The sequence below is a fragment of the Heptranchias perlo genome, chromosome 6 (assembly GCF_035084215.1).
Source record: "Heptranchias perlo isolate sHepPer1 chromosome 6, sHepPer1.hap1, whole genome shotgun sequence".
Lineage (NCBI taxonomy): Eukaryota > Metazoa > Chordata > Chondrichthyes > Hexanchiformes > Hexanchidae > Heptranchias > Heptranchias perlo.
In genome coordinates, this window is record NC_090330.1 from 60978482 (window position 1) to 61004388 (window position 25907).

Sequence of the window (25907 nt, forward strand, 5' to 3'; positions counted from 1 at the left end):
GCGTGGGGAACCCAGAAGCCAAATGAGTGCGTTCCAATCTGCGACTGTAACTCAATTGAAGGTATTGATGCTTTCGGGTATTGGTGCTTCCGGGTTTCCCATGCACCAGGAGGTCGGATTGACAGGTTGACCGCTTGTTGGAAGGGAAAGGAGCCGTGAATCGGAGAGGGGGCGAGGAAGGGAGAGAGAGATTGTGGGCTGTGGAAGAAAATGGAGGGGTGGGAGGAGGTGAGGAGGAGGGGGGTCCAGAGTTTGGTGGGCGGGGGGGCCTCGGCCGATCGCAGGGGTCTGATCACGCGAGGTGAGCTTATTGGGCCTGGATGAAGTACTCCTGCTCCTCCGGGCCCACAGGCAGTGCAATAAAGGCACTCACTTCATGGATCTGGCCCTTCCCGCCTGCTTTCACCTGACGTGAATCAGAAGCGATCGAAACCCGAAGAGGTATGGTTAAATTGGTTAGACATTTCTAGCACACAAAAAATTAAGTGCCTCAACTATCGCAATGAGGTACATTGCCTATTTAAGTATTGGTCTGTCGGATTCAAATGGGGAAGGGACTTCTGGGTTTCTGTTGCGCGTGCACATCCAAATGCATCTGAGTTAAACCCGGAAGTGGGTGCGTTGGAGTCGGGATACGGTCCCATTCCAAAAATCAACTTTTTTTGCTGCTAACCCACCCCCAGCCCCCCTGTTGTCAGGAATTAAAATTACCCCCAGGTCTCTGTTCATCCACACCCTACGGTGGGGGTCATTTTGACTTTAGCCGATAGTGTAAAATGCACGATATCGGCTCGGCTGCCCGTTAAACATCACTCCCGATTTCCAGTCCCGTTGACTTCAATGGAAACAAAAATCAGGAGAGGTGTTTAAGAGGCGGCCAAACCAATATCGCATGTTTTACAAAATTACCCCCAGTGTCTTTCCATTGAGTGTATATTCCCATTTGTTGTTTCTCTTCCCAAGATATATTACCTCACACTTACACATAAATGTTAAAATTGGGATAAATATGGTTACTTAATAATTTAACTTGAATTTGATTCAGTACTCTTCCCTAGTTTTCAGGTGTGTGATTTTTTTTTCACAAGCTTTTTTATATGAAGATTGTAATTGTGAGACTCTCCTGAACTATCCATAATTACATCTACAGCAGGCTAATTTATACCGCCTTTGATGTTCCCAATTGCTTCCACAAAATCATAAAGTAGATTAAAATTCATATTCTCTGCACCCCAAAAAGTTAAACAATTTTTTAATTTGCCCACTCAGTTTTATTGATCAAAACTAACATTTGCTGCAGTGAACATATCTGAGTAGCCTGCTACTTAATCTTAATGTTGACATTGCTAACCAAAGAAGAACAGTGAGACAAACATTTCTCATAGCATGGACGCATGATGTATATGATGTGACAACATGGGCACATTATTATAAGACATTACAGCACAAACACAATGTATACTGTGTTATAGCACAAAGTGTGTATGTACTGAATGGACTAGGCTTCTGGACTTGCATTGACTATCAACGGTAGGTCACAGTACAGTTCTAACAACATTTTGGTGAAGCAATGACAATAATAAACAGAACTTCAGATGGTACTTCTGGTTGAAAAGGTCAACTATTAAAAGATTTAACTACCTGCAAAAATTAGCTGCCGTGGTCATATCTGGTTATCATCCTGGCATAATTAAGACCTGACATTTTGTAATATCACTAAATCAATGATTTTCAACTGGAGGATTATTGCTGCAAAGGCAGAGAGGGATTTCAACAAGAGTCTGATGAGAATCCACAAGGCTCATTTTATTTTGCTGTGTGTTTATGGTACACCTTTGGCGTTATGTTGACATTTTTGGTGTACTCATGCTAAAAAGGAAAGAAAGAGCAAGAGGCTAACTAAGGAAAGAGTAGGGCCTATCAGAGACTAAAAAGGTAACCTATGTGTGGAGGCGGAAGATGTTGGCATGGCTCTTAATGAATACTTTGCACCTGTCTTCACAAAAGAGAGGGATGATGCAAACTTTGTAATTAAGGAGGAGGAGTGTAAAATACTGGGTGGGATAAACATAGGAAGTATTAAGAGGATTAGCATTTTTGAAAGTAGATAAATCACCAGGCCCGGATGAAATGTATCCCAGGATGTTAAAAGAAGCAAGGGAGGAAATAGCGGAGGTTCTGAGCATCATTTTCCAGTCCTCATTGGATAGGCATGATGTCAGAGGATTGGAGGACTGACGTTGTACCGTTGTTTAAAAAGGAAGAGAGGGATAGAGCGAGTAATTATAGGCCAGTCAGTCTAACCTCGGTGGTGGGCAAGTTATTGGAATCAATTCCGAGGGACAGGATAAACCGTCACTTAGAGAGGCACGGATTAATCAAGGACAGTCAGCATGGATTTGTTAAGGGAAGATCGTGTCTGACTAACTTCACTGAATTTTTCGAGGAAGTAACAAGGAGGGTCGATGAGGGTAATGCGTTTGATGTAGTCTACATGGATTTTAGCAAGGTTTTTAACAAGGTCACACATGGCAGACTGGTCAAAAAAGGACAAGCCCATGGGATCCAAGGGAAAGTGGCAAGTTGGATCCAAAATTGGCTCAATGGCAGGAAGCAAAGGGTAATGGTCGATGGGTGTTTTTGTGACAGGAAGGCTGTTTCCAGTGGGATTCCGCAAGGCTCAGTACTATGTCCCTTGCTTTTTGTAGTATATATTAATGATTTGGACTTGAATGTAGGGGGCATGATTAAGAAGTTTGCAGATGATACAAAAATTGGCCATGTGGTTGATAGTGAGGAGGAAAACTGTAGACTGCAGGAAGATATCAATGGACTGGTCAGGTGGGCAGAAAAGTGGCAAATGGAATTCAATCCAGAGAAGTTCGAGGTAATGCATTTGGGGAGGGCAAACAAGGCAAGGGAGTACACAATATATGGGAAGATACTGAGAGGTGTAGAGGAAGTGAGGGACCTTGGAGTGCATGTCCATAGATCCCTGACGGTAGCAAGACAGTTAGATAAGGTGGTTAAGAAGGCATACAGGATACTTTCCTTTATTAGCCGAGGCATAGAATATAAGAGCAGGGAGCTTATGCTAGAACCATATGAATACTAGTTAGGTCACAGCTAAAGTACTGTGTACAGTTCTGGTCACCACACTACAGGAAGGATGAAATTGCACTAGAGAGGATACGGAGGAGATTTACGAGGATGTTGCCAGGACTGGTGAATTTTAGCTATAAGGAAAGATTAATTAAGCTGTGGTTGTTTTCTTTGGAACAGAGGAGACAGAGGGGTGATTTAATTGAGGTGTATAAAATTATGAGGGGCCTAGATGGAGTGGATAGGAAGGACCTATTTCCCTTAGCAGAGAGGTCGGTAACCAGGGGGCATAGATTTAAAGTGTTTGGTAGAAGGATTAGAGGGGAGCTGAGGAAAAATTCTTTCACCCAGAGGGTGGTGAGGGGTCTGGAACTCACTGCCTGAAAGGGTGGTAGAGGCAGAAATCATCATCTCATTCAAAAAGTCCTGGATATGCATCTAAAGTGCCGTGACCTACAAGGCTACGGACCAAGTGTTGGAAAGTGGGATTAGGCTGGGTGGCTCATTTTCAGCCAGCATGGACATGATGGGCTGAATGACCTCCTTCTGTGCTGCAAATTTTCTGTGATTATATGATTCTGTTCTATAAAGCTACAGTCGAGTCAAAGGCTGGCAAGCAAGGCTCCATCTAAATGTTCCCGTGCTTATGTACGGATTTTTCATTCTTCCAGTTCTTGATGTAAGTGAGCCATGTAACTGTAGCTCCCCCTTCACTTTGGTGATGTAAGTGAGCCATGTAACTGTAGCTCCCCCTTCACTTTGGTGATGTAAGTGAGCCATTGTAACTGTAGCTCCCCCTTCACTTTGGTGATGTAAGTGAGCCATGTAACTGTAGCTCCTCCCTCACCTTGGTGATGTAAGTGAGCCATGTAATTGTAGCTCCCCCTTCACTTTGGTGATGTAAGTGAGCCATTGTAACTGTAGCTCCCCCTTCACTTTGGTGATGTAAGTGAGCCATGTAATTGTAGCTCCCCCTTCACTTTGGTGATGTAAGTGAGCCATGTAACTGTAGCTCCCCCTTCACTTTGGTGATGTAAGTGAGCCATTGTAACTGTAGCTCCTCCCTCGCCTTGGTGCTGTAAGTGAGCCATTGTAACTGTAGCTCCTCCCTCGCCTTGGTGCTGTAAGTGAGCCATTGTAACTGTAGCTCCTCTCTCACCTTGGTGATGTAAGTGAGCCATGTAACTGTAGCTCCTCTCTCACCTTGGTGATGTAAGTGAGCCATTGTAACTGTAGCTCCTCCCTCGCCTTGGTGCTGTAAGTGAGCCATTGTAACTGTAGCTCCTCTCTCACCTTGGTGATGTAAGTGAGCCATGTAACTGTAGCTCCTCTCTCACCTTGGTGATGTAAGTGAGCCATGTAATTGTAGCTCCCCCTTCACTTTGGTGATGTAAGTGAGCCATTGTAACTGTAGCTCCCCCTTCACTTTGGTGATGTAAGTGAGCCATGTAACTGTAGCTCCTCCCTCACCTTGGTGATGTAAGTGAGCCATGTAATTGTAGCTCCCCCTTCACTTTGGTGATGTAAGTGAGCCATTGTAACTGTAGCTCCCCCTTCACTTTGGTGATGTAAGTGAGCCATGTAATTGTAGCTCCCCCTTCACTTTGGTGATGTAAGTGAGCCATGTAACTGTAGCTCCCCCTTCACTTTGGTGATGTAAGTGAGCCATTGTAACTGTAGCTCCTCCCTCGCCTTGGTGCTGTAAGTGAGCCATTGTAACTGTAGCTCCTCCCTCGCCTTGGTGCTGTAAGTGAGCCATTGTAACTGTAGCTCCTCTCTCACCTTGGTGATGTAAGTGAGCCATGTAACTGTAGCTCCTCTCTCACCTTGGTGATGTAAGTGAGCCATTGTAACTGTAGCTCCTCCCTCGCCTTGGTGCTGTAAGTGAGCCATTGTAACTGTAGCTCCTCTCTCACCTTGGTGATGTAAGTGAGCCATTGTAACTGTAGCTCCTCTCTCACCTTGGTGATGTAAGTGAGCCATGTAACTGTAGCTCCTCTCTCACCTTGGTGATGTAAGTGAGCCATGTAATTGTAGCTCCCCCTTCACTTTGGTGATGTAAGTGAGCCATTGTAACTGTAGCTCCCCCTTCACTTTGGTGATGTAAGTGAGCCATTGTAACTGTAGCTCCCCCTTCACTTTGGTGATGTAAGTGAGCCATGTAATTGTAGCTCCCCCTTCACTTTGGTGATGTAAGTGAGCCATGTAACTGTAGCTCCCCCTTCACTTTGGTGATGTAAGTGAGCCATTGTAACTGTAGCTCCTCCCTCGCCTTGGTGCTGTAAGTGAGCCATTGTAACTGTAGCTCCTCCCTCGCCTTGGTGCTGTAAGTGAGCCATGTAATTGTAGCTCCCCCTTCACTTTGGTGATGTAAGTGAGCCATGTAACTGTAGCTCCCCCTTCACTTTGGTGATGTAAGTGAGCCATTGTAACTGTAGCTCCTCCCTCGCCTTGGTGCTGTAAGTGAGCCATTGTAACTGTAGCTCCTCCCTCACCTTGGTGATGTAAGTGAGCCATGTAACTGTAGCTCCTCTCTCACCTTGGTGCTGTAAGTGAGCCATTGTAACTGTAGCTCCTCCCTCACCTTGGTGATGTCAGTGAGCCATTGTAACTGTAGGTCCTCCTTCACTTTGGTGATGTAAGTGAGCCATTGTCACTGTAGCTCCTCCCTCGCCTTGGTGCTGTAAGTGAGCCATTGTAACTGTAGCTCCCCCTTCACTTTGGTGATGTAAGTGAGCCATTGTAACTGTAGCTCCCCCTTCACTTTGGTGATGTAAGTGAGCCATTGTAACTGTAGCTCCTCCTTCACTTTGGTGATGTAAGTGAGCCATGTAATTGTAGCTCCCCCTTCACTTTGGTGATGTCAGTGAGCCATTGTAACTGTAGCTCCTCCCTCACTTTGGTGCTGTAAGTGAGCCATTGTAACTGTAGCTCCTCTCTCACCTTGGTGCTGTAAGTGAGCCATTGTAACTGTAGCTCCTCCCTCACCTTGGTGATGTAAGTGAGCCATGTAACTGTAGCTCCTCTCTCACCTTGGTGCTGTAAGTGAGCCATTGTAACTGTAGCTCCTCCCTCGCCTTGGTGCTGTAAGTGAGCCATTGTAACTGTAGCTCCCCCTTCACTTTGGTGATGTAAGTGAGCCATTGTAACTGTAGCTCCCCCTTCACTTTGGTGATGTAAGTGAGCCATTGTAACTGTAGCTCCCCCTTCACTTTGGTGATGTAAGTGAGCCATTGTAACTGTAGCTCCCCCTTCACTTTGGTGATGTAAGTGAGCCATGTAACTGTAGCTCCTCCTTCACTTTGGTGATGTAAGTGAGCCATGTAACTGTAGCTCCTCCTTCACTTTGGTGATGTAAGTGAGCCATGTAATTGTAGCTCCCCCTTCACTTTGGTGATGTAAGTGAGCCATTGTAACTGTAGCTCCCCCTTCACTTTGGTGATGTAAGTGAGCCATGTAATTGTAGCTCCCCCTTCACTTTGGTGATGTAAGTGAGCCATGTAACTGTAGCTCCTCCTTCACTTTGGTGATGTAAGTGAGCCATGTAATTGTCGCTCCCCCTTCACTTTGGTGATGTAAGTGAGCCATTGTAACTGTAGCTCCTCCCTCACTTTGGTGCTGTAAGTGAGCCATTGTAACTGTAGCTCCTCTCTCACCTTGGTGCTGTAAGTGAGCCATTGTAATTGTAGCTCCTCTCTCACCTTGATGCTGTAAGTGAGCCATTGTAACTGTAGCTCCTCTCTCACCTTGGTGATGTAAGTGAGCCATTGTAACTGTAGCACCTCTCTCACCTTGGTGCTGTAAGTGAGCCATTGTAACTGTAGCTCCTCTCTCACCTTGGTGATGTAAGTGAGCCATTGTAACTGTAGCTCCTCTCTCACCTTGGTGATGTAAGTGAGCCATTGTAACTGTAGCTCCTCTCTCACCTTGGTGATGTAAGTGAGCCATTGTAACTGTAGCTCCTCTCTCACCTTGGTGATGTAAGTGAGCCATTGTAACTGTAGCTCCTCTCTCACCTTGGTGATGTAAGTGAGCCATGTAATTGTACCCCCTCCCTCACCTTGGTGCTAAAATGTTGTCAAGTACTGCAGTAGAAAGATTGCATAAGATCCAAAATGTCCAATCATACAATTGGATCTTTGGTATTGAATATCTGATTGGATAGCTGATGGATGTAATGGGCGCATTTATCATGGCTTGCAAAGAAATCTAGATTTTAGGGGCCAGCACAAGATGAAGATTTAATCCTCCTTGTATTTCTTCGGAAACTTCTATATAACATTTGCAATTATATATCCTGCAAAACTTCAACTGTAGTAGATTCAAAATATGTAGATCAATGGATATGCAGATTTAATCTCTCATAAAATGAGCAGATTTTCACAAACCTGCTACCAGGCTAAATACAGAATAGAAAAACTATTATTTAATATAAAAAGAGTTCTACCTTCAACAGCTCTCTTGAAGAAAACCTTACAACTTCCACACGTAAGGACTCCATAGTGACATCCTGAGGCTTCATCACCACAGATCAGGCAGAGTTTCTGCAGACTCAGTCCAGGGGCAAAGTGAGAAAGATGGCCTCTTCCATTCTCTGGCCTTTAACGAAGAGAGAAGAACAAAATTCAAAGTGGATTGCCTCATCATTAAGAATAATAAAATCAATAATAATATAAAAATAATTACAACAAAACATTAGCTTTGAAAGTTTTACATTGAGCTTTGGTGAAAATTCACCAATCTGGTGTCACTTTACTTTCTACATGCAATATTACATTCAGGTCATATACGTATGGATGAACAGATTCACTTTCAAAGTGAAAATTCTGCTGATATAGAAGACTCCCATTAAACAGCAGTCTTTTAATTGACAAAAATAAGCTAATTGGCAGATTTTCTTTTGAAGCCCATTTTTGCATTGAATGGTGTTTTACTTAGTTTAATTATCTGTCTTTCTGGCCAGTGCCAATTAAGGTTTTTTTTTAATGGCTGTGCAGTGGTTAAAAAACCAGAAATATCTTTGATCACTTCTCTGAACCAGTAATCACAATCATTATTGGGATAATGCTCACTTATTATGCTGGACACACATAAAACAGAACTATGAGGTAAAGACTAACTTATAACAATCTGTTCAAGTCATCCAGAATGCAACACTTTAGTTCTCATCTGGAAAGTGCTGAAAGCAGCAAGTTGGGGAGTAACGAACAGGCCAAAATTAATCCAGCCGTTTCGAAATTAAAAAATAATTCAACGCTCTGGAGTTAGCTAATGTTACACAATATTTTTGCACATGAGCTACTCAGCCGAATTAAATATAAAATCATTTACTGAACTTAGCTAAGCCTAGTGTTGGACAAGTCTTCGCTCAGTTAATGCAATTCTTTCCACTATTTGTTACTTTGAGAATTAATTTGCACATGTAGACTTTTCCATTTGTGATTCAACTTGAAGTACTGGAAAATAGAAACAGTAGACTCCAAGGACAAAATGTGACATTTCATGCTCAGGGTAATCGATCTGTGTTTTACTTGAAATATTAAGGAAGGGTATAGTGTATCATATAAAAAGTAACATCATCTCCCATGTCGTAAACTCTGACCACTAAAACATTACTGGTATGTTGACATCAATACAATGTGATAAATGAAGATCAGTTTAAAATTGGTAATTCACAGTGAGGAATTATGTCAGGATAGAGGTATTAGCGGAGGCAGAGTTCTTACCCTGAAGGATCTGAGAGATCATAAGTAACAGCCACATAAAGGATACATAATTGAGAGAGACAGAAGGAAACAAAGTAAGCAGAGTTGTGCCTCATATTTTCTGTTTCTGTTGACTGCTTACAAAGGACACTACAAAGACATCATACTTTCTTGCTAAAGCAATATACAAAGAATGGCATATTAACAACTATGTTTTTATCTTTACATATGGTCAGAAGTCCTGCATTCCACTCTTTTCCATATTGAAAACACCTTCGTTTTTTGTTTGAAGACTACTGTGAAATTTTGTAAAAATGTCAATTTTAGATAAAGTTCTAAATGTTCCAAACTAAAATCTCCTCTGGACAGAAAATTCTACCACAAACATTTCCAGCTCCTATGATTAAAACACAGTTCTCTTTTCATTATCCTTGCAGCCACAATTTTCACAGAAAAAGCGACGAGTTGTGTAGTTACAGATTAATCAATCAGATCATGGCAGTTTGAAATGTAGAAAAGCCACTTTATACCACTGGATTGAGTAACTAGTGGGTCAAAATTCCTTTTTTCACAAAAATTGCAAGATCCTGGTTTTTGTGACATTTCTGAATAATTAATGAAAAAGAGGGAATACAAAATTCTGTTACAGTCTGTAAAGCTTTGATAGTAGTAATGGACAAAAAGCAGCCAGTAATGATGCACCTGCAATAAAGATCGTTTAATAGTACCCAAATCACTAATAAGCCACTTAACCAATATTCAAACTAAAAGGTTTATTGATGCAGCTGTGGAGTGCATAATTATTGGAAGCAATGGTAAAATGACAACATTGTAAAGCACAATTTACAGACCAAGCTCTAGATGTCCAATGTGCTCTGTTATGGAGCACAGAAATGACACACTTGATGATGTACCAAAGAAAGAAGTGCAAGAGCACAGCATAAAATGGTAAACTCGGTCAAGCAAGAAAAGGCACTGTATGGAAGACAGAAAAAAAGGTGCATGGTGCAAGGCATGAATATTACTGTGGAGTTGCAGTCCAAATGAAAAAAAACTGCACTCACACAAAGGAATGGTAACACAAAATGTTGCAAGGAAAATATCTGAAGTGAAAATATCAAGATTATTCAAATTACATTATACATGTCATGATTGAACAAAGAATATGCTGCTCTTATTTTGAAGGAAAAACTGGCTTATAACTGGAGCCCAGAAATTTCAACAGGTGGTAGGGCTACAAGGCAGAAAGTTCCAACTCCACATGACAAGGCTATCATTGGCTCTTTTGCCAGATATGGGGATAGGGCGGGAAAGTGGAGTTGAGGTAGATCAGCCATGATCTCACTGAATGGCGGAGCAGGCTCGAGGGGCCGAATGGCTCACTCCTCCTATTTCTTATGTTCTTATGAAAGAGTTTGGAAGGTGCAGGTCTTTGGAGTGTGGAAGAGCTCTCAGAACTCATAAAGGCTCACTGTTCTATGCTCAGACAGGTCAGTGGGCCTCATGAGAAAGATGCCTCCGGCTGCTGAATGAATAAAGCAGCAGCCAGATGAAACTGGCAGTTTTCTAACTCTCTCCTAGCTCTCTCATTCTGGCACTATTCTTCCCCATCTCCCCCCTTTCCATGCTGGCACACTTACCTACCACCACCCCCCCACCCCACCTCAAGCCCACTCATGCTCATACTTCCTCCCACCCTCAATTGAAATTACCACACTTCTCCCCCTTCCTCTCTCCCAGTTCATGCTGGCACTCTCATCCACTCCTCCATTATTGCTGTTGGTGACTTCTATCCCTTGCTGCTACTCCAGGGCATTGAACTCTGCTGCACAATGTGGACAAGAATTCCTGATCTCACAACAGTTCCAGCCAACAGTATGCAGCAGTGTTCAATCTACTGGATGTAGGAGATCGGAGCCTGGAGTAATGCTAAAGGGAGGAGGTGGGAGCAGCACTGGTAGTGCTAATTTTCATCTAGAAATGTGGGCAAGCAAACACTGCCCTGAACACCCGTTGGGTTGGCATGTGTGATGTCCAATAGATAGCAGCAATGCCTCAGATCCATGATGAGGCCTCACTTACTCATGCACTGTTCCTCTGGTAGCTGACCGCTGCAGTATATTCACTGCCTGGGATAGTTCCTGGGACATGTTGAGTGGCTCCTATGCCCTCAGTCCTCTCCTCTTTTTTCACTTAGAGAAACCAAACAACTGAACTGTGACTGCTTTCACCCCTTCATTAAGCTGATTAGTACCAGGTATGACTTCTTGATGAGCCTGTAATGATGCATAACTGTGCATGAGTTCCATTGATTAGCCGTTAATAAGACCTTAACAAGCACAAAACAGCTTTTCTCTTTTCTTCTCTAAAGTTTATTAATCTATTTTTGGAAGAGTAGGAATCATTAGGCCAAATCTTGCTGGAAAAATGACGATGTGTTAATGACGCACGCCGTTATTAATGAACAAATCAGCCAACAAGTTCAGGGGATTAAGAGATACGTCGTAATTTATGAATCACCAGAACTTGCTGGTCGATTTACGCCGCTCCACCGTTTGCTTCCCCGTTATTTTTAAGAACTTGCTGGATTTGCACATTAATTACCCATTAAACTCACCACAGAAAGTTAAGTGATAATTATGAGCCTAAGTACCCTTTTAACGACGTGATAATTGTTAATGCAGTGCCAATCAATAACTCTGGCCCAGAAAGGAAACAATTTAAACTGTGGAGTCTCATTCCTTCAGGTGGGAAATTGTTCTTCGAGGTTTTTAAAATTTAAAATGTTTTTTCTTACTTTTCCTTTCTGTCTCTTTTTTTCCCTCTCTCTTAATCCAATCTTTCTTTCCCTGTCTTTATTCATCCACCCTAATTCACCCTCCTACTCTGTCGTTCCTCTGTTTCTTTATCAATCCTTAAATCTCATTGGTTAAGGAGATACGTTGTTGGTCCCCCAGTTCACTAAGAGCCCAGATGCCCCTTGTCCTCGCCACACCGTTATCAGCTCGCACTTCCAGCAAGTTATGGCGCAAAAAATTTCCAAACTGAGGGGCGTAGGAAAAAGTCCAACTAATGGCATACACCATGAGATGCCTCGCTCCAGCAAGATTTGGCCTATTGGAGAAGTGCTAAACACAGATTGAAGGCTGTCCGGCTGCCGGGCGGGGAAGCCAGCGGTAGAAGGCCACAGCCGGGGACTGCTGGGGACGGTCTCCGGCAATCTGAGAACATCGGGGGCTGGTTGGGGGAGTCTTGGAGCATGGCACTGAAGAGGGAGGGAGGGAGAAATCGTGTGGGGGGAGAGATTGCGGGGGAGGGGAGAGATTGCGGGGGAGGGGAGAGATTGCGGGGGGGACAGATCGCGGGGGGGGGTCTGAAGATCACGGGGGGAGAGAGATTGCAGCAGAAGGATTTGAGGGGCTGTGTAAAAGTACTCTTGCGCCTCCCTTCAACTGAGCCCTGGGAGATCTGGCCTGAAGCTGTTAAATTTAAATGGCTCCCAAAATCTGAGAAACGGAGTCTCATTTAAATATTATAATCTCAGACCCTCCTCTCCAGAGTGGGTGAATCAGACTCCCCCAATCCGCTGCGGTTAAACCAGAAGTAAGTGCATTCGCGGAGGGTTGGGGTCGGGTTTCAGATTTTTACCAATTTAACCCCCCCAACCCTCTCCTGCCCCTCATTGGGGGGAGCGGGTAAATTCCTCCCAATGACTTCAAAATAAGCCAGTAAACTAGGACCAGAAGAAAGGCGGCTGGAATTTCCGTGGGTGAGGAGGGTTCTGGCTGAAGATTGGCAGAACCCTTAGAGAATTGACAGAAACAGCTAAGAATGGCCATTTATGCCTATTGTCCATGGCTTCCGTCACCTTCCACCAAAATTATGGTGGGGGATCAGGAGAATCTAATGGAAATTCTCCCCCATAAATATGAAATTTAAAACAGATATAAGAAGAGTTTCTTTGTTCTAACTGATACATTTTTCAAAACGTTATGAATGTTTAAATGCTGTTGGATACTGAGATGCGATGGGCCAAAAGTATTTTTTGTTTCCTTGACTTTGCTTAAAAATCTTATAATCTAATGAATGGCTAAATAGATTTTTGTGTGCCGTTGCCACTTGTAATAAAGGTATTGCTATGCAGAAATAACTTTGTAGAGTGTGTCTCTTTAAGGACAAAGCCATCACAAAAAACATCAATACACTGCCCACAGGGTACAGTATAAAACACAATTCCTCTTTGCAGAATGGATGATTAATAGTTTAGGAACAAACATGAGGCATCCTTTATTCTTTACAAAACAAAAACATCTAAAACAAAATGGAATATTACACAAGTGCTGACACTGATTGTGTGCTGACAGACGATGCTAAAAGCTGAAATGGGGAACATGCAGGATGACAGGCATGGTTCTGAGGCCAATAGGAGAGAAGATAAAATCCATTAGAAAAGGCTTTAAAGGCTCGTTTTTTTTAATTATAAAAGCACTGATTTAGTTTTACAGTGATTTTTGAGGAAAAGATTATCAACATTCAATTTGTAAAAAAAACTGACTTTATTGAACGAAAATAACACAAAAACATTACCTTTGATTACAGCCAATTCTATAACATATTTGAGGTGTCATTGTAATTTGGTCCAGATAATTTATTGCATGTGTTTTAATAAAACTAAGTTGAAATATATGCAATACAGGTAAAAATATTTTTTTAAATTACTGTTCTCTGCACATACATAGTGACAACCTAAATTAAATACTTCTGAATTTTTGGCTGCCAAATTTAGATTTGGGCAAGCCGCTGAAATTTTATTTTGAAAAATTATTGCTCTGAAATTCCGAGTCCTGCAATAAGAGACCTGTAAATAAAGCAGCTTGGACCCTGTGGAAGGAAGTGGCACAGGTAGTGAGTGACATCTCCTTAACCCTTAGTGCTTCTCTCCAATGCTGTACTAGTGGGGACGGGGAGAGGACAAGTGAGGTGGGGGCGGAATCGTGGAGGAAAATGTTTTTCTGATCTAATGCCATAATTTTCTCGACTCCACTTTAGCTAGGCCGAATGCATCTCACACTATCCGTCACGTCCAGCAGAATTTAGGGTGGAACTTAAAGGTGGTGTAATACTGGCATATCCTCTCTAAATCCCAGATTCCAACCCCCCTCCCCCAGTTAAATCCACGAGGTTTATGTCCTACCAAATCACTGGAATTTCAGGACCGTTGTTTATCATCATGGGATATCTCACTGTGTGACATCACTAAATATTTTGATTGTATTACAGTTCCTGAATATACTGGAAACCAGTTATTATTCTGACTTGTGACATGTATTCATTGGGCACTAGAAAGTGTGATTTAGTACAAAAAAAATATAGCTGAAAAAAAACTTCACATCTGAACTGGGTGACTCAACAGGTTTACACGCTTTGGAATCAGCCTTGGAATCTCAGCCTCTATCTGTTGACACTGCATACCATGGGTGGAGTGGCATTCCATTCCCTATTCCCCAGCATTGACATCTTTTACTGTGATGAACACCACAGTTTATCCTACACTATAAGCTATCTATATACTATTAAAAACAATGCGTGGTCACAACATTCAAATGGTCACAACATTCTGTTGGTGATGTTGTGAGCATAATATTACGTGACTAACGTTGCATGACAGCCCCACTGTACTGAGCCGATAGAATGCTCCAACATCTGTGACTTCTGACCTAATTGTTGTTGTATGTTCTTTCCTCATTTCTTTCACACAGTAGCTGACAGTTAGGTCCATAAAGAATACATTTTGATAGTGTTTTGGTACTTTTGTCAGTTCATATATTGATCCTCGTGTTGGAAATTTAAATTCCTGACTGCTGGTATCAGGCTCCTCCTCTCGGAATGCTGGATGATGGGACAAATGCCTCTGCTGCAGCAGACTGACAGAAATCTGTTATACTTTTTTAAAAATTTAATTCTATTTGCACCCTTCGGTTAGATTGACTTTCAATCTCAGGCAATGGTAGGAACCTTCCAGCCTCTGAGCCAATGACTCATTAGTGCTGACCTTCCCCCATAAAAATTCCTTCAATCCAGCTTAACCACCCCTTTACTGCAGAAGTTCCCTGACTCTTGGCACCTGCACAGAAATATTGCACTTTGCTATGCATGAACAGAATTCTTGTCTCTACAGTTCGAAGGACATCCACAATTCCTGGCAGTCACAGGTAACGGCAACATACAGGGTCTCTCTCTCTCTCTCTCTCTCTTTCTTTCTCTCTCTCCCCAAGACATAAACTGGGACCAGTGAAGACCAATGAAGGAAGTTCAGTAAACGCCTCCCAAATTGAGACAAAATTTATTCCCTGGATAAGGTCAGATGAGCATACCAACCCCACCAGTGTTGCCTCGCTAGAAACTCTCCGACCACTCACTCAGAGAAATTAGAGACTAGCAAATGGTAAAAGAGCTGAACCGCCCACTCATAGTAAAGGGAAAGGTAGCTCACCAGAAGCTCCTCCCCTACCTGAGAAAAAAAACTAGGACCTGATGGAGAGAAGGGGGCTTAATCTATATATAGACTGACCAAAAAAAATTAGCAATAATACTGTGAAGGATGAATTCCTGGAATGTGTAAAAGATGGTTTTTTAGACCAGTACGTTGAGGAGCCAACTTGGGACCAGGCTATCCTAGATTGGGTATTGCGCAATGAGAAGGGATTAATTAATAATCTTGTTGTGCGAGGTCCTTTAGGGAAGAGTGACCATAACATGATAGAATTCTTCATTAAGATGGAAAGTGAAGTAGTCCAATCCGAAACTAGGGTCCTAAATCTAAACAAAGGAAACTACGAAGGTATGATAGATTGAGGAGCTTCATTAAAAGGCATGACAGTGGATAGGCAATGGCTAACATTTAAGGAACGAATGCATGAATTGCAACAGTTATACATTCCTTTCTTGCACAAAAACACAAAAAGAAAAACGGCCCAACCATGGCTAACAAAATAAATTAAGGATAGTATTAGATCCAAAGAGGAGTCATATAAAGTTGCCAGAAAAAGTAGCAAGCCTGAGGATTGGAAGCAGTTTAGAATTCAGCAAAAAAGGACCAAGAGATTGATTAAGAGGGGAAAAATAGAGTATGAGAGTAAACTTGCAAGGAACATAAAAGAGGACTGTAAAAGCTTCTACAAGTATGTAAAAAGAAAAAGATTAGTGAAGGCAAATGTAGGTCCCTTACAGTCAGAAACGGGAGAATTTATAATGGGGAACAAGGAAATGGCAGAGCAATTAAACAAATACTTTGGTTCTGTCTTCACAAGAGGACACAAATAACTTCCCAGAAATGCTGGGGAACCAAAGGACTAGTGAGAAGGAGGAATTAAAGGAAATTAGTATTAGTAAAAAAATAGCGCTGGTGAAATTAATGGGACTGAAAGCCAATAAATCCCCAGGGCCTGATAATGTGCATTCAAGAGTACTAAAAGAGGTAGCCATGGAAATAGTGGATGAATTGGTTGCCATCTTCCAAAATTCTATAGATTATGGAACAGTTCCTGCAGATTGGAGGGTGGCAAATGTAACCCCACTATTTAAAAAAGGAGGGAGAGAGAAAATAGGGAACTACAGACCGGTTAGCCTAACATCAGTGGTAGGGTAAATGCTAGAGTTTGTTATAAAGGATGTGATAACAGGACACTTAGAAAATATCAACGGGATTAGACAAAGTCAACATGGATTTATGAAAGGGAAACCGTGTTTGACAAACCTACTGGAGTTTTTTGAGGATGTAACTGGTAGAATAGATAGGGGAGAACCAGTGGATGTGGTATATTTGGATTTTCAGAAGGCCTTTGATAAAGTCCCACATAAGAGGTTAGTGTCCAAAATTAAAACACATGGGATTGGGGGGAATATACTGGCATGGATTGAAAATTGGTTAACAGACAGGAAACAGAGTAGGAATAAATGAGTCTTTTTCAGGGTGGCAGGCAGTGACTAGTGGGGTACCGCAGGGATCAGTGCTTGGGCCCCAGCTATTCACAATATATATCAATGATTTGGATGAGAGAACCAAATGTAATATTTCCAAGTTTGCTGACGACACAAAACTAGGTGGGATCGTGAGTTATGAGAAGGATGCAAAGAGGCTTCATGGTGATTTAGACAAGTTGAGTGAGTGGGCAAATACATGGCAGAAGCAGTATAATGTGGATAAATGTGAAGTTATCCACTTCGGAAGGAAAAACGGAAAGGCAGAGTATTATTTAAATGGTCATAGATTGGGAAATGTTGATGTACAAAGGGACCTGAGTGTCCTTGCACACCAGTCACTGAAAGTAAACATGCCGGTGCAGCAAGCAGTTAGGAAGGCAAATGGTATGTTGGGCTTCATTGCAAGAGGATTTGAGTACAGCAGCAGGAATGTCTTACTGCAGTTATACAGGGCCTAGGTGAGACCACACCTGGAGTATTGTGTGCAGTTTTGGTCTCCTTACCTAAGAAAGGATATACTTGCCTTGGAAGGAGTGCAGCGAAGGTTCACCAGACTGATTCATGGGATGGCAGGACTATAGTATGAGGAGAGATTGGGTCGACTAGGCCTGTATTCACTAGAGTTTAGAAGAATGAGATGGGATCTCATTGAAACGTATAAGATTCTGACAGGGATAGACAGGCTGGATGCGGGGAAAATGTTTCCCCTGGCTGGGGTGTCTAGAACGAGAGGTCACAGTGTTAGGATTCGGGGTAGGACATTTAGGACTGAGATGAGGAGAAATTTCTTCACTCAGAGGGTGGTGAACCTGTGGACTTCTCTACCACAAAGGCTGTGGAGTCCAAGTCACAAAATATATTTAAGAAGGACTAAGATAGATTTCTAGACACAGAAGGCATTAAGGGGTATGGGGAGAGAGCGGGAATATGGTATTGAGATAGAGGATCAGCCATGATCAAAGTGAATGGTGAAGCAGGCTCGAATGGCCTACTCCTACTCCTATTTTCTATGTTTCTATGTTTCTCAGCTCCTCATATTCTCCAGCCTTCTCCTCCTCCACTCTTCCTTCCCTCCCCCTTTTCTGTCCCCCATCCCCCCACCCCCCCCCCGATCTCCTCAGCACAGTTATCCCTCTGTCCTCTAACCCTGCATGACCTGAATACTGTATTTGGCCACCCCCTTCATTTGCTGAGAAAGATTTTGGCTGCTGTCGCTACTGCTGGCATCACCATCTGTGCTGCAGTCCGACAGTTAGATTATCTGTGGCCCGTTCTTAGGTTGTTGTCACTTCTGGCAGTGCTGCATACTCCACCCCACCCGCTCAAAACACATTTTAAAGCCCACCATTATATGGGCCAATGGTGGTCTGATCAGCTGCCTGTTCACAGGGTTTTGGTACTCTCTAAAGTTATGGTCAACTTACCCACACCGTGATTCTGGGCAAGAAAAAGACACAATAGGGACATGGAAAGATAAAATATATTGACGTTACAGAGAAACTAGGGGAAGAGAGAAGCCGAAATTGGTGGACAGAAGCAGAAAGAAATTGGGGGCACAGACAGAGAAAGATTGGAGAAACAAAGAAACAGAGATTGGGGCCAGGGATGGGAGATGAAGGTACAGAGAAATAGGTGATTTAGTAGGAATACAGAAAGACAGATTGGAGACAGAAAGAGGGGTAAATAATGCAGAAATTGGAGTGTGAGAAACACAAACATTTGGGGACAGAGACCAAGAATGGGGAGTCAGAGACAGAAAGATAAGGGTGAGATAGATGCACTGAAACAGAAAAAGAGATCATGGCAGAGAAATAAGCATTCATTAAACAAACACCAAAAGAGATTGCAGAAAAAGACAAAGATCAAGTTCAGACAGACAAGGGACACACACAAAAACAATCTAGAAAGACAGTATAATCAAGGGACATGGATAGAAAAATTAGGGAACACATAATCAAACATCCAGAAAATAGGGATAGGGACACATCAGGGTAGCACGGACAGGGAAATCAGACGCAATGGCCTCGATTTTAACCCCCTGACGGACAGGAAAAGGACGGGTGAGGGGTTAAAATCACTAAAATTGAGATCCCGCCTCCAACCCGTCGCATTCCCTGCCACCGTAATCCACTCCACACAACGACTGCCGGGATCCGGCAGGACTCTGGAAATATTGGGCCCGATGTTACCAGGGCTGCGGGTTCTCGGCGGGGGGGCTATCGGGCACGTGGATAACGCGCCCGGCGAAATGTGTCAGCCACCCGCGCGATCGTAGCATAATTAGATCCACTTACCTTCTCCTCCAGGTTCCCCACTGCTGATCTGCGCGTCGGGCGGGCTGCGCATGCGCAGTAAGATCTGTCAGCTGGAGGAGCTCAATTTAAAGGGGCAGTTCTCCACTGACAGATGCTGCAACAAACAGAAAAAATTACAGCATGGAGCAGCCCAGGGGGAAGGCTGCTCCCAGTCTAATGATGCCTCACTCCAGGTATCAATACATGGGGTGAGGAGGAGGGGGAGGACAGAGATATTCCCCCCGGCGGGCGGGAGGAAGCGGCCCGCCTCTGCCACCAGGAAGGCCTGGCTCGAGGTGGCAGAGGAGGTCACCAGCACCACCAACATATCGCCCACCTGCATACACCAGCAGCACCAACGTATCGCCCACCTTCATATGGGTACGGTAGCATAGTGGTTATGTTACTGGACTAGTAATCCAGAGGCTTGGACTAAAATCCAGAGTCATGAGTTCAAATCCCGCCATGGCAGCTGGCGAAATTAAATTCAATTAATGAAATAAAAATCTGGAATTAAAATACTAGTATCAGTAATGATGGCCATGAAACGTAAAAACCCATCTGGTTCACTGATGCCCTTTAGGGAAGGAAACCTGCCGTCCTTACCCAGTCAGGCCGAAATGTGACTCCAGACCCACAGCAATGTGGTTGATTCTTAATTGCCCTCTGAAATGGCCTAGAAAGCCACTCAGTTGTAAAATCTCGCCAGTAAAAGTCATAATAAGAATAAAACTGGACGGACCACGAGGCACCGGACACGACAACGGCAAACCAAGCCCAGTCGACCCTGCAAGGTCCTCCTTACTAACATCTGGGGACTTGTGCCAAAATTGGGAGAGCTGTCCCACAGATGAGTCAAGCAACAGCCTGACATAGCCATTCTCACAGAATCATACCTTTCAGCAAACGTCCCAGACTCCTCCATCACCATCCCTGGGTATGTTCTGTCCCACCAGAGGTGGCGGTACAGTGATATACAGTCAGGAGGGAGTCCTCAACATTGACTCTGGACCCCATGAAATCTGATGGCATCAGGTCAAACATGGGCAAGGAAACCTCCTGCTGATTACCACCTACCGTCCTCCCTCTGCTGATGGATCAGTCCTCCTCCATGTTGAGCACCACTTGGAGGAAGCACTGAGGGTAGCAAGGGCACAAAATGTACTCTGGGTGGGGGACTTCAATGTCCATCACCAAGAGAGGCTCGGTAGCACCACTACTGACCGAGCTGGCCGAGTCCTGAAGGACATAGCTGCCAGACTGGGCCTGCGGCAGGTGGTGAGCGAATCAACACAAGGGAAAAACTTACTTGACCTCGTCCTCACCAATCTACCTGTCGCAAATGCATCTGTCCATGACAGTATTGGTAGGAGTGACCACCGCACAGTCCTCGTGGAGATGAAGTCCCGTCTTCGCACTGAGGACACCATCCAACGTGTTGTGTGGCACCACCGTGCTAAATGGGATAGATTCAGAACAGATCTAGCAGCTCAAAACTGGGCATCCATGAGGTGCTGTGGGCCATCAGCAGCAGAATTGTATTCCAGCATGATCTGTAACCTCATGGCCTGGCATATTCCTCACTCTACCATTACCAACAAGCCAGGGGATCAACCCTGGCTCAATGAGGAGTGCAGAAGAGCATGCCAGGAGCAGCACCAGGCGTACCTAAAAATGAGGTGCCAACCTGGTGAAGCTACAACACAGGACTACATGCATGCTAAACAGCGGAAGCATACATGCTATAGACAGAGCTAAGCGATTCCACAACCAACGGATCAGATCTCAGATCAAAGCTCTGCAGTCTTGCCACATCCAGTCGTGAATGGCGGTGGACAATTAAACAACTAACGGGAGGAGGAGGCTCTGCAAACATCCCCATCCTCAATGATGGCGGAGTCCAGCATGTGAGTGCAAAAGACAAGGCTGATGCGTTTGCAACCATCTTTAGCCAGAAGTGCCGAGTGGATGATCCATCTCGGCCTCCTCCCGATATCCCCACCATCACAGAAGCCAGTCTTTGGCCAATTCGATTCACTCCAAGTGATATCAAGAAACGGCTGAGTGCACTGGATACAGCAAAGGCTATGGGCCCAGACAACATCCCAGCTGTAGTGCTGAAGACTTGTCCTCCAGAACTAGCTGCGCCTCTAGCCAAGCTGTTCCAGTACAGCTACAACACTGGCATCTACCCGACAATGTGGAAAATTGCCCAGGTATGTCCTGTCCACAAAAAGCTGGACCAATCCAATCCGGCCAATTACCGCCCCATCAGTCTACTCTCAATCATCAGCAAAGTGATGGAAGGTGTCGTCGACAGTGCTATCAAGCGGCATTTACTCACCAATAACCTGCTCACCGATGCTCAGTTTGGGTTCCGCCAGGACCACTCGGCTCCAGATCTCATTACAGCCTTGGTCCAAACATGGACAAAAGAGCTGAATTCCAGAGGTGAGGTGAGAGTGACTGCCCTTGACATCAAGGCAGCATTTGACCGAGTGTGGCACCAAGGAGGCCTAGTAAAATTGAAGTTAATGGGAATCGGGGAAAACTCTCCAGTGGCTGGAGTCATACCTAGCACAAAGGAAGATGGTAGTGGTTGTTGGAGGCCAATCATCTCAGCCCCATGACATTGCTGCAGGAGTTCCTCAGGGCAGTGTCCTAGGCCCAACCATCTTCAGCTGCTTCATCAATGACCTTCCCTCCATCATAAGGTCAGAAATGGGGATGTTCGCTGATGACTGCACAGTGCTCAGTTCCATTCGCAACCCCTCAAATAATGAAGCAGTCCGAGCCCGCATGCAGCAAGACCTGGACAACATCCAGGCTTGGGCTGATAAGTGGTAAGGAACATTCGCGCCAGATAAGTGCCAGGCAATGACCATCTCCAAAAAGAGAGAGTCTAACCACCTCCCCTTGACATTCAACGGCATTACCATCGCCGAATCCCCCACCATCAACATACTGGGGGTCACCATTGACCAGAAACTTAACTGGACCAGCCATATAAATACTGTGGCTACGAGAGCAGGTCAGAGGCTGGGTATTCTGCGGCGAGTGACTCACCTCCTGACTCCCAATAGCCTTTCCACCATCTACAAGGCACAAGTCAGGAGTGTGATGGAATACTCTCCACTTGCCTGGATGAGTGCAGCTCCAACAACACTCAAGAAGCTCGACACCATCCAAGATAAAGCAGCCCGCTTGATTGGCACCCCATCCACCACCCTAAACATTCACTCCCTTCACCACAGGCGCACAGTGGCTGCAGTGTGTACCATCTACAGGATGCACTGCAGCAACTCGCCAAGGCTTCTTCGACAGCACCTCCCAAACCCGCGACCTCTACCACCTAGAAGGACAAGAGCAGCAGGCACATGGGAACAACACCACCTGCACGTTCCCCTCCAAGTCACACACCATCCCGACTTGGAAATATATCGCCGTTCCTTCATTGTCGCTGGGTCAAAATCCTGGAACTCCCTTCCTAACAGCACTGTGGGAGAACCGTCACCACACGGACTGCAGCGGTTCAAGAAGGTGGCTCACCACCACCTTCTCAAGGGCAATTAGGGATGGGCAATAAATGCTGGCCTTGCCAGCGACGCCCACATCCCGTGAACGAATAAAAAAAAAAGTGCAGGAGGCGCTCCAATGACCTCAGTAGGTCAGCCAAAGTGAGTAAACTTACTCTTTCCCCTACACTCCGTCTGCCACATCACCGCCCCCACCCCACATCTCCTTCTGCACTGCCAACACTACTCTGTCACATCACCCCTCACACCCACTCAAACCTCATCCTCATCTTTCCTGCACCTACTCACCTCGCCAGTACTCATCCCGCCACTACCACTCAACCCAATCCTCATACAATCTCATGGCTCTATCTCATACTCACCCTCTCGTGCATCTCTTTCACGGTCAGCCTCACTCAACCTGCCACTACCTGTGCTGCAGCCACAGGGCATGCATCACATATGTGCAGTAGGCAGCATAAGGCAAACGTGTCGTGAGTATGAAGGGGATGCACAAGGGTGTTTGAGGGTTTGTCATGGTTGTTACTTATATTGAATTTCTGACCAACTCACATTACATATTATATTGGCACCACTACTGCCATGTCTTCGCGAATCTTGTCAGGTTTGTGCAATAATGCCCTCTCCTGAGGATCACTATGAAGACCCACAACTGATGCCACCCATTGTATCACTGCAGAGTGGGTGTAGGTGTATTTGCAGGGCTCTTTTACGCAGACGACTGAGAGACGTCGGCGATGTCCCCGGTTGCACCCTGGAAGGATGCGGAGGAGAACTTGTTGAGGGCAGTGGTGACTTTGACAGCGACAGGTAAGAAGATGGTGCTCGGGCCAGCCGGGAGCAGCTCGGCATGAAGGAGGCTGCAGATGTCCACGACTACATGTCGAGTGACTCTGAGCCTCCGTGTGCACTGTTGCTCAGAGAGGTCCAGGAAGCTGAGCCTCGGTCTGTGGACCCTGTGGCGAGGGTAGTGCCCTCTGCAACGCATCTCTCTCTGCGGTTCCCCTCCCTCCTGCTGTGCAGGTGGATGTGTCACAGCACTCTGTTGTGGAGCTCCACGTGTCAGAGGTGGACGGCGTGGATGGAGAGGCTGGTGAGGCTGGTGATGTTGTTCACCCTCCGAGGAGGTCATGACTGCAGCTACGACGGCCCCCATCCGGAAGATGTACATCTGAGGGGGTCCGCAAGGTAGGTACATGTCTCTGGACCACGGGGTAAGTGTGCAAGTTGGTGACTTTGATTGTCAGGAGGAGGGTGGTGGAGGCCAAACTTTGTCCCAAGTTACAGAGTGGCCTCCTGCAATGGGTGAGGGTCTCTTCCCCCCCCACCTGTCAAATGGACCTTTGCAGCTGCCACAGGCTGACAGCTGCAACAGGTCCATTTGAACTGGGAGTGTTTCCCCCAGTGTGGGAAACAGTCCCAGTTTGTTCTAAAATCCCACCACTCCGCACATAATCCCTTAATCAGGTCAGTTAATGACCTGAACAAGGAAAATAAATAGCATCAAGTGGAACCCCGCTGGCTTTAATTGCCTGCGGGATTCCCACCAGCGGGGGCTGCGCGCGCACGCCGGCGCTTCAGCGGGGAACCCGGAAGTGCGCGGGTTCGAGGCGGGTTCCGGTCCCGCTCCGGGATTTCCCGATTCTCGGGGCCCTGGGTTTTGTATTAAAAACAGATAACTTTTTTTTTGCACCCATGCACCCATGAGGACCCATGAGGGCGGCCTCAACCGGGATCTTGGGTTTATGTCACGCTACATGTAACCCCACCTGACGTAGAGTCATCCAGACTCAAGTCATAGTTGGCTTGTTCTCCATACACAGATGCGGCCAGACCTGCTGCGATTTCCAGCAAAAAAAAAGTTATCTATTTTTAATACAAACCCCAGCATCTGCTACATTTGACCCATTGTGACCCCACCTCACTATTCTTGGATGTAATGTTTCCCTGACTAACCTGTTTGAACACCATTCACTCCTTTGATTGCTGTGATTATCTCTCTGCTGAGGTGTGATAAAGGGCAGTTAGAAAGATTATCTGTAATCACCAGGCATTGTTCTCTGACTATATATGCTGTGCCTATGTGCATCTCTTCACTTCACCTGACGAAGGAGCAAAGCTCCGAAAGCTTGTGATTTCAAATAAAGCTGTTGGACTATAACCTGGTGTTGTGCGACTCCTTACAAAAATCAAGTGATTTCTATTCCGAGTTTTGATCTGCAGTGCCAGCTTTACACTCAAATGAAAAGTTGAAAATCTAGCCCTATGACTTGCATACATCTCTGAGCACTAAACTAAACTAAGCTTTTACAATTAAACCCTGTCAGTAGAATTATTTTGCTGTATTACATAGAAAGAGTATGTGCTTGTGAAGATCTTAGTGATGACAGATAATTTTCATGTAGTTGTGAAATGGTACAATCCAAAGCATATTATGTTCATATGTATGTAAAGGTAAAAGAAAGTCACATGATTCCAGAAATTCTTCAACTTCTATAAACTTCTGTGTTCTGTAGGGAACACAGTGGGTCAGCGAGATTAGTTTTGGATTGCTCTAGCAAAGAACCAGGACAGACACAATGGGCCGAATGTCCTCCTTCTATGCTGTAAATGTCTATGGTTCTAGCAATCATACCTCAGGTTGCACTATTAAGTGTAGTGAGACTCTCACACTCAGATAGAAAGGCCTGAAAAATTTAATTTCTTTTTAATATTCTGAATTTGACACCTTGCAAATCCAGTGAGTGGCCTACATCCTGGTCCAGTGAGACACACATCTGGAATGTGATGTACCATAAAGTAGTATAGCATTGCTGAATTCATCCTATTATCTCTTGGAAAATATGGTGGATAATGATGTGCCAATTTATCTGGAATACTGGCTGAAAATCTTCCTCCACTGCCTTTCTGTCTGTAACCTGGCCAATCCCATCCCTATAATTTGTAAATTAAATACCAAACTGAACTGTTTAATACATGCACCAATTAGTTATAACCCAAGAGCAAATGATAACGGGAGCCATTAACATCATGCTTCAATGCACATTGTGCAAATTACCTTATTGGCAAAATTAGATATAAATGAAAATTGTTTTTTAATTATTATGCACTGCATAGAAATATGAACCACATTCTGATAGTTCTCCTCATACATAGGAAGGTATCTCAGAGCACTTTACATTTACGGAAAAATAGCGGACACTGAGTAAGAAGAAAAAAGAAGGGAGAAAGTTTAGGTGTGAAGGCACGGTTGAAAAGAAGGGTTTTGAGGAGACTTTTGAAAGCAG

The 25907-nt window shown here is 44.6% G+C and overlaps 1 protein-coding gene across 2 annotated transcripts in view; it reads right to left on the reverse strand.

The window, feature by feature from the left end:
- Positions 1–25907, reverse strand: part of LOC137323031 (progesterone receptor-like) — a 268780-nt gene that overhangs the window by 190500 nt on the left and 52373 nt on the right. For both annotated transcript variants that reach the window (XM_067986390.1, XM_067986389.1), the window contains exon 3: positions 7550–7701. In XM_067986390.1, coding sequence (XP_067842491.1) covers positions 7550–7701 — 152 coding nt within the window. The remainder of the gene's footprint in view (positions 1–7549; positions 7702–25907) is intronic.